This window comes from Megalops cyprinoides, chromosome 16 (genome assembly GCF_013368585.1).
Source record: "Megalops cyprinoides isolate fMegCyp1 chromosome 16, fMegCyp1.pri, whole genome shotgun sequence".
In the NCBI taxonomy this organism is placed as follows: Eukaryota; Metazoa; Chordata; class Actinopteri; order Elopiformes; family Megalopidae; genus Megalops; species Megalops cyprinoides.
The window spans coordinates 666,475-676,560 of NC_050598.1; the positions used below are offsets into that span (position 1 = coordinate 666,475).

Below are 10,086 nucleotides of genomic sequence, written 5' to 3' on the forward strand. Positions count from 1 at the left end.
CATGAATGTGCAGCCGACAAATCTGCAGCAACTGCATGATGCTATCATGTCAGCATGGAGCAGAATCTCTAAGGAATGTTTCCAGCACCTTGTTGAATCCATGCCATAAAGAATTCAGGCTGTTCTGGGGGCAAAGGGGGCTCCTACCCAGTATTAGAGAGGTATACCCAATAAAGTGGTCAATGAGTGTAAATGACAATGTGTTTTTTTTTCTCTTATGTCATAGTTACCCTCGCCTGGATGAAAGAATGGACAGTATAAATACGATGGCTTTAGTGTGTCAGCTTCATGTGGATAGAAATACACAGTCCTATGGGAGGACACAAGCTGCTTTTATCTAGCTACAAATCTCACAACTGTATCTATAGGCATTTAACAATTCATGTATACAGCTTTGTGTATGTTCAGGGTTAGTGTTTTGGCCTTGTGTTTAGAGGTTTAGCTTTGAGAGAGGGCCTGGATTCAGAACACTTCTGATGGCATCTAGGGTCTATTCACTTAAGAGTTTTGCAAGACAGAGTAGGGTTGAGGAGAGCTCTCTGGCATGTTGAGGCTACATATCCAGCTACATATATTCATACAAATATCAGCCCTTACAGACCAAACTGGGGTCTATTAAAAAGTATCAAAACAAATAAATTTTCAAACTTACAAAATAAAAAAGCCTTGCTGTGTGGGGGGGTTGCAACACAACATACTGGGAGAGAAGTAGGGCTCATTTTGTCTTTATTCAGCTTTCAGTATATACTGCCAAATCATACACCACAAAGATCTTTTAAGAACAAATAAAACACAACACTTCGCAGTGAAATTAACAAAAAACAATGTACTTTCCAGTCAAAGTTTTGTTACAACGGCTCCACCTCTCCAAGATTGTATGGAATGCCAACCAGCATAAACAGGAAGTTGCTCTTCCCTCAGGAAGTAAGTTTTAATGGCTTGTGACATATAACTTATTCAGGCCACGCAATCTTGGGCATGGCTTTCAGTGGAATAATACTCAGACACATGTCATGTCATGGAAGTCACCCTCATAAGGTCCTGTAGAATGTATGTCTGTTAAGTAGCTAAAGACAATAGGCACATGAGGATAAGTTTTGTTAGTAAACAATGTGAAGGCAAGGGAACTGGGTGCTTGAAAAGATACCGTAAGACAATAAAATGTCTTGTCACAACCAATGCCCACAAAATGTAGAAGTCACCATCACTTTCTGTTGTTCCATATTCATGAAGTGAGCAGATCTAACACAATTAAGCTGCTGCAAAACCTAATGCTTTATAGGAATCTAAGGGGGAAAACTATGATCTGATTGGTAGAATTGTGTTCTGCTGCAGATCATCATAAAGTGAAAACAGCTTCCTGTAGGCATAATGGCATACAAGTTAGATCAGGGTCATTCATTTCAAGGTTTGACCACAAAACATACAGTGCCTTCAGAAAGTAATCGCCCCCAGTGATTATTTCTCTTTTTGCTGTGTTGCAACATAAAATTTAATTTAATTTAAAAAATCTGAAACCTGCTTAACTGATGAGTATTCACCGCCTTTCTTTAAACAAAGTAAATTAGAAGTGCTTCATTTTCTTGAGAGCTCACACTAAATATGGTAAACAAGGTACACCTGTGTTCATTTCAAATCCACCTGTGACCAATTGTATTTTTCACAATAATTGATTGGATGATTTTGGGTGGTCAGATCAGTCCTACTGTCATGAAAACCAGGGAACTCCCTGTGAAACTTCGCGATTAAGGAAAAAAGGAAAAAAGCTGGAGAAGGTTATAAAGTGATCAGCAAAGCTTTGAACCTTCCTATGAGCACTAAGAGATCCATTATAACACAGTGGAAAAAATATGGCACAACCCAGGCGCTACCAAGATCTGGCCATCCTTCCAAATTGAGTGCCTGGGCAAGAAGGGCAATTGTCAGATAGGTGTCCAAGAGACCAGCTAAAACACTGAAGGATTTACAGAGCTTACTGGCCGAAATGGGAGGACCTGTTCAGTACAACAATATCATCAGCTCTTCACAGATCCAGCTTCTACAGTAGAGTGTCCAGAAGAAGGCCACCTCTGAGAAAGGCCAAAATAAAAGCATGCCTGAAGTTTGCTAGAAGTCATGTGGCAAAACCTGAATGCTTTTGGAGGAAGATTTTGTGAGCTGATGAGACTAAAGTTGAGCTCTTTGGTCTAAAGGCAAACTGCTATATTTGGTGCCCAAGTAACACCATCCCTACTATCAAGTATGGTGGTGGTAGCATCATGCTCTGGGGTTGCTTTTCAGCAAGAGGAAGTGGAAAGCTTGTTACCATCAAGGGCAACATGGATGGAGCCAAATGCAAGCAGATTCTTGAGGAGAACCTGTTCCAGTCAGCCAGAGATCTGAGTTTAGGGTGAAGATCCATTTTTCAATAGGACAATGAGCGTAAGCACAGGGCAAAAACTACAAAGGAATGGTCTGAATATGTTCTGGAATGGCCAAGTCAAAACCCAGTCTTAAATCCAATTGAAAATCTGTGGCATGACCTAAAAATTGCTGTCCACCAATGTTCTCCATCTAATTTGGCAGAGTTGGAGAAAATTTGCATTGAGGAATGGAAGAAAATTCCAAAATCAAAATGTGTAAAGTTCACAGAGACATATCTGAGATGAATCAAAGCTATAAAAGGACATTGCACTAAGTATTGACTCAGGGGTGTGAATATTTATAAATTAAGCAGTTTTCAGATTTTTATTTTTTAAATAGTTCTGAAGATATCTAAATACTTTATTTCATTTTATTTCTGTAGAGACTTCAAAAGGAGCAGAAAAAATCCAATTCTAACATGCTTAAATTTGACGTTGCAACACAGCAAAAAGAGAAATAATCACTGGGGGTGATTACTTTCTGAAGGCACTGTATCTTCTGACAGGTAACTCATATTTAACTGCAAGTGAAAAAGGGTGCCAGCAACTATCACATGCTCCTTTTTACTTTCAGAAAGATTATAGTTTCCAAAAGTGATTTTCAGATAATAAGCAATAATCATACTTATTGTCATTATGATAAAATGATTGGTTTTACACAGGGACACTGGAGAGCAAAATTCTACTTGGTACAAGTGGCATGATGACTTATCTGGACTGTGACAGAGTGCCGTCACTACGGTTGAGTATGCGCTCTGACTGCCATACTAATGAGCCTGGCTCTTTGGCATCACCGTCAAAGTTGCATGTTTGGTACCTTGTAGACCTGGGTTCGAGGCCAGGTGGGGTGACTGCTCTCACCCTTTGCAACATGGACACTACATACATCATTAATCTCTAAGAATCATTGTTTTATTAATATTTATGCCATCTACATCTTTATTAATCTTTTTGCACCCTAGAGTTTTATTAATCTGAATTCTGCTCCCCTGATGTTCTTTAACACTGACAGGATTGAGGCCCGGAGTGCATAAGATGTCAACTAAGACACACCATCCATTCATAAAAACACATTTAAACTAGCAAATGCAATATGACCTACTGCACAGTGTATACATAAACTAATGGATATATGATTGATCCAACCCTCTTCACATTGCACAGCAAATATTACTTTTCAGATAGAGACAGAAGTTCTCTGAGAAACCCTGGCACCAGGAGGTCAGGTTAGCTGGTTCCCTGCCAAGAAGACAATGCCAGTGTATCCTGGCACCGTAGGGTGCTGGGTAAGTGCTGCACAATGCCACACATCTTCAACTCCCAAGATGCTTAGGCTGGACCAAAATGTCCATTCGAGCATGACAGTGATCTAAGGCATTCATACAAAATAAATGTCCTCAACTAGCCATCTCAATCTTTAGACCTCAGTCCAATTGAACATTTGTAGTTAAACTAAAAGAAAGCAGTTTAAAAACAAAAACCAAATTAACTGATGGTTCTACAGTCATTCTGCTAGAAGGAATGGGCAAAATCCTCTAAGAATATTACTACAGGGGTAAGAGTCAGTATGACCCTTATGTTTCTGCAATAAAATATATTATTTCTAAACAGCATGACTCTCAACGTGCTCAATGCTATGTTGTTAAAATTAAAATCTAACATTGCAAAACAATTAAGCAGGAAAATGAATGTGCATTTTGTTCATGTCAGTTGGCCATCTCACAATGCCAGTGTTCAGATGATGCTGTGATTTAATGACTTAATGACTTTTAGCTAAGAGATAGCTACACTGGAGCAAGCCAAAGTGTGGATAATCCTTAGGTACTTGTGAAATAGATGTATGTCAGGTTTATGACACAAGTCTTTTGTCAACTAAGAAGTATCAGAAATACAGTTTAAATAATTTAAATAATAATTTTGTTGGGGAGAGAGAATGCCACTGAGTCACAGATAATTGACACCTATTTGAAAACAAATTACCTTCTACAGTTACTAGAACCTAATAAGCTTAAATGGGAAACAAGTGTTTTCTGCTTTATCAAAGGAGGAGATTAAGACATGTGGCACAATTTTTGGCAGCAGTTCTAGATTCTAGTTCTAAGCATGATTGCTTGTGGCTAGTGTCCAACACTAATCTAACCTGAATTCCACAAACCAGAGTCTGGTCTTGGAAAATATTTGCCTTCTTAACATGCCCTGCAATTGTAATTAACAGTGCGGATTGACATTTTCATCCCTTTCTCAATTAATGTCACTAAGAATCACAACATCCCATTGCCAAATTCTCTAACAAACATCCTGTGTTCCCAAGATCTTCTCTGCTAGGCTGAATTTAGACTGTGATATGCCAATAAAAAATTCCATAATGCACCCCCATCCATGGACATGCCGCATTCTGTAGCATGAGAAGAAACATGCATGTATAACACACTGAATCTCTGTGGTTACAGTCTCTTCAGTTTTAGCCAGTATCAAGCAAAACAGCGAATTGTCACTGTCAGCCATCATACCTAACCAATCACCAATGGCTGGAGTTCCCAGGTTGCCTGGGCTCCTCAGCAAGTGGCTTGTTGTACCCTTTTTTTCCCCTTTTTCCATTTTCTCCCCAATTTGGAATGGCTAATTCCCCAAATTCTGGAATGTCCAATTTGTTATCATTCGGTCCCATTGCACAACCCCCACTGTCAATCGAGGAGAGCGTGGACAAGCACGTGCCCTCCTCCGAGACACATGATGTCAGCTGCTGCTTCTTTTCGCACTGCGGTCCACAAGCTAAGCTAGCACAGAGATGAGTCAGAGGAAGACATTTCATATGCAGCTTTGGCACGCGGACCACAGGTACCCAATCGACCAGCAGGGGTCGCTGTTGATAATGGTACCGAAGCCCGTGCCGATGTACCCACCCCTATCCCCAGCGGAACAAAGCCAATGTGTTCTGCCTGCGAGCTCCCAGTCACTGTTGGCTAGTGACACGGTCAGGTTTGAACCTGGGCCTTAGCATTCAGTCTACACTCAGAATGAGTGAGTTTACCAGCTGAGCCACTCGGGAGCTGGCTTGTTGTTTGTTGTGTTGCATGTTGCATGTGTGTTAGGGCTTGAGGGCCACCACTGTCTGTGCATAAATGTGTCTGCATTGTCTCTGCCTTCAATGGCCTGACCCTTCCAATGTGGCCTTCACTGGAAGGTCCACCCTGAGCAAAGCCTTGGTGTGGTTGGCACAGTCAGGACGTGGCATCTTGAGCACCTCCCACAGGCGAAGCATATCTTTGGGGCCCCGTTTGTGCACCAGCAGGATGGAGTGGTAGGCACAGGGCTTGTCTCCGTCCTCCCCCTGGAAGTCGAAGGTGAGGAAGCCATGGTGGTGGATGGGGGAGAGGCCCAGGCGCCGCAGGCACATACCCATGTAGACATCGTCAATGGGGAACAGGCGCACCCTCTCAGAAACCTGCCTCAGACGCAGAGCCATGGCTCCAGAGTACACCACCCCTCCCCCGCCCGCATACCAGGGGTACTGGCCCTTGTAGAAGCTCTCAGGGATGTAGTATTTAGTGGAGGCCTGCCGGAGAGGAACCGCATTGCCAATTACGTCGCCCACGAAGAAGTCCCTCATCTCCCGCCCTGGCCGCTGTCCCACCTCCTGCTCTGCCAGGAAGTCAAGGAGCACCGGCGTACGCACAAACACATCGTCATCACCCTTGAAGACGAAGCGGGCACGGGGGCAGCGGTTGGAAAACCACCGCAGGAAGAGCACATCCTTCAGAGTCAGGTTGTAGAAGGTGTCCTTAAAGTCCCATTGGAGGATGTCCTGGTAGCGCACCTTCTCCAGCTCCAGGAGCTCGGCCACGTCTGCGTACGGACCCGTTGCCGAGTCCTGTTTGGCCAGGAGGAAGACCCTCCGCACCTCTCCCCCCTCCCCCTCCAGACCCCTCACCCAGCCTGTCTGCCCCCACGTCTGCCGGATGGCCTGCCGGTTCTCGAAGTTCCCCTCCTCAGATTTGATGGCCAGCAGCAGCATGGGTGCCTCCTGGCCTGTGGTGCCGCAGGTCCCAGGCTGGTCAGTCAGCAGCGGGTACTCCCTGCAGTGCATGGAGAACACAAACTCCTGGATATGCCCCGGCAGGTTGCCGAAGTCTGGCATGCCTGACGCCAGGCTCCGGTCCCAGTGGCAGTCAGGCCCCACCGGGGAAGCGACCCAGCCCTCGCCCCCACCCTCTGCCCGGGGCTCCGTTCCTCCGAGGATGGGATTGTGTTTGCGGTCCCACTCCAGCTGCAGCCGGTTCCACAGAGCACCGCCCCCCGGCTGGAGGTCCCAGAAGGGCTTGACGGGGTGGCGCCCCTGCGCCTCCGTTTCAGAGGCACCAGGGGCAATGAAGAGGTCAGGGAGCTGTTGCGGGGGCCGGAACATGGACATGGACATGCAGACCGACACTGTGACGTAGATGAAGAGGTTCCCCACCAGAAGGCAGGGCAGGCACACACAGAAGCACAGCAAACGACGCAGCCGGCATCGAGGCATGGGCTGGTAGGGCAGGAGCAGACAGAGGAAGGGCATCGGTCAGCATGTTCACACAAGTGCCAAATGTCTACTGCTTTTTCCCCTTTTTCTCCCAATTCGGGATGCTCACTTTTATCACAGTGATGCTGGTCATTGCTACCATCCCCCACCCCAACAATCTGGGAGAGTCCAGGCGAGCATGCGCTCTCCTCTGAAACATGTAGCAAGCAAAGCACTGTTTATAATCACACCACAGTCCCCATGTGAAGCCTGCACAGACACAAATCAGAGGACAGTTCATGCGCAGCATTATACAGGCAAACTGTGGGTGTCCCATTTGACCAGTTTGTGGCGCTGGCATGCAGCGAGATGGAAAAACCCTGGCCAACCTCCCTCCCCATCCCTAATGGAGTGAACCTGGGGCCATAAAGTTCAGGCTACATTTGTGAAGTGAACTCCTTGACCACTGGGCTACTCTTCTTACACCCCTCTTGCTAGCCTGTGGACGCCATATTTTATAACAATATATCGTATAACAATCATTTTGCCACTGAATATGTTGTTATCTGTGCAACTGTGATGTAAATATGAATATGTATTGTATGTGTATGTGCCTCCACACTGCTGGGATCTGCACTGCTCTTCCTGCTCATTTTAATCTCTTATGGGAACCAATCAGAAAGTGTGAAGAAACAGAATCCATTTAACTTTCATGTCTGAGCTGGATATACTTTGTTGTCTGACTGTTACGTCCCACTGCTCAAGTAGACATGATGGATCAGTTGGCTCAGTACCTTTCTCAGCCCTGCTGATCTATGTGGGTCTGGCTGTGTTGTGATACACAGAATACTGTGAAACTCTTGTTAATTTAAAATGAATACTATGAAAATCTTCTTAATTACAATGCACAAGATTCACTTCTCCACAGCCATTATAAAAATAATCCCTCATATGTCATTATTAACAAGCATTACTTGTACAGTGTGTAATGGTCTTTAATTGGACTAGGTCAGGCTTTTAAGCTTTTGATAGATTTTGCACCTTATAACCTTCATCAGAATTAATCACAACAGAGACACTCACACACACTCAAACATGCTTACATTCTCTCTCTCTCTCTCTCACACACACACACACACACACACACACACAGACACACACACACACACACTCTCTATGTGATGCTAGAAGTTTGTGTTATGCCCAACTGGGGCTTCAGTTTAAGGGGTTTAGTTTAACATTGGTCAGTGTGACATGAAAGGGCACTAGAAACGTTCCTGACAGGTTCCAATTATAGCACTCGCAATTGCACTCTAAACATACAAATGCTTGTACAAAATTTCTTTCGTTGGTCTTCATGTATACCTTCGGTGTATTTACAAACAGGGCTCATGTATACGATGAAATACGCTGGAAAATGTGCATTTTGCAAATATTAATTAATTAATGTGAATGTATATATTGGCAAACTTCTCCCTTGCTTCTTGTGTTATATTATATTAAATATACAGTTGGAAGCTGTCAATATCTATATGATGCTAGCTTTCAAATAAAAACTTGTCTAACATCACACAGAAATGTTACAAAGAAATACACTTTTATGCAGGTACATTCTTGGTCTTTTATAAAAACTGTTAAATAAATGTAAACACATATTACGTAACAGCTGTTTAACTCTGTGCTTATACAGTATAATATTCATTTGGGGCTCTCATTATACACGACCTCTACTGAAGCAGGTTGTACTCTGCCGTTGCTAGAAAATTGTTTTCACACGGCTTGTCACCGTGGCTTCATTTTACAAAAGATTGTAGTGCCTTTTGAGCTATTCTTCGATACTCCAACGCTGTCACTCAGACACATTGTTCTTGAAGAAGAAGTGTAATATTATCAGAGGAAATTTGAGATTTGAGTTAAATTAAATGGTATCACTTTGCTTCTATATATGGGCGCGATTGAACCTTTACCGAGCTAATTTTGCCTCTGGTTACCTGCGTAACATGATCATATAGATCGTCCTTTGAAGACAAACTTCAAGAGAAAGGTAACTTACTTCTGCTGTAGATTACTGATATTTCGTTCCAGACACCAGTCGCTGACCGCCGCTTAATTCCCCTTTCTTCTAAGGTCTCGTGTTTTCACGTTTTAAGGTGCGCGCGACATGACATTCCTCCACGTTCAATCGAAGAGAAGGTGCTGAAGGAGCGCATGTTTAACACCAGACCCCACCCACGAGGGAAAGGTGTCAACTGAAACGCAGTGCACCCTGTGATGGGCCCATGCGACGAGTCTAAGTATTATTCCTCATCACAGATTTGTTTTGAAGTACACTAACTTAAAGATTTACCTGAGGACAGAAAGAGTGAAGTAACGTGTCGTAAATAAATCATCTAAACTGCTAACACTTGCACAATCGCTCATACATTATTGAATACACGGTACTATGTTCCGCAAAAGTTTGCACGAGAGCACAGAAGACACAGAAGAGTAAAACTGAATGCCCTTTTGTGTTAAAAACACAAACTATTAAATGCAAGCCATTCCTTAAAAGTTTAACCTAGTTCTTGGTTCAGACCCACCCTGCCCTACCACATCAACACAGAGTTAAACCACATTTTTAAAATTGTGAAACCTTCAAAACCTGTTCCTCTGGCATTCATGTTTCAATATGAAACCAATGTAACACAGGAGTCACAGTGAAGGGTACACATGAAAGAGCGTTTTTGCAATGACAGTCTGGTCTAACTGGAATGACAGGGACAGAAAGTCCCATTGTGTTTAGCTCTGTCTCTCTCTCCCTCTTCCACTCCATCTCTTTGATTATAGTCAGACTTGATCACCTTGACTAAATTTTCACAAACCCAACACATTATACATCACAGTATACATCTCCAAGATCTTGGTTGAGAGACAGGTATAGCAAGTATTAGTCTTGCATTATTATCTGTAGGTTATGGTATATTATGTGATCTACTGATATTGCGTGTGATTTATGGTATTGTATGTATTTGACTTCTTCCCACAGTCTCTAGGTTGTCAGTTTCAAATTATCATAAATTGTAAGATTATCATAAATTGACTTGTGCTGATGTTTGAATCATGTCAGACATGTACTTGCTGGTCTGGGAGTGATGTTAACCAGATCTGGCACGGTTTCTGAGGCTATTTACAATTTACAGTTTACAATTT

The 10,086-nt window shown here is 43.3% G+C and overlaps 1 protein-coding gene across 1 annotated transcript; it reads right to left on the reverse strand.

Moving 5' to 3' along the window:
- Positions 1 to 5,343: 5,343 nt before the first annotated feature.
- Positions 5,344 to 9,011, reverse strand: LOC118791467 (N-acetyllactosaminide beta-1,3-N-acetylglucosaminyltransferase 2-like). The gene is made up of 2 exons (XM_036548836.1): positions 8,951 to 9,011; positions 5,344 to 6,921 (listed from the first exon to the last, which is right to left on the reverse strand). The coding sequence occupies exon 2, from the start codon at positions 6,916 to 6,918 to the stop codon at positions 5,548 to 5,550; it is 1,371 nt and encodes a 456-aa protein (XP_036404729.1). The 5' UTR covers positions 6,919 to 6,921; positions 8,951 to 9,011; the 3' UTR covers positions 5,344 to 5,547.
- Between the last annotated feature and the right edge of the window lie 1,075 nt (positions 9,012 to 10,086).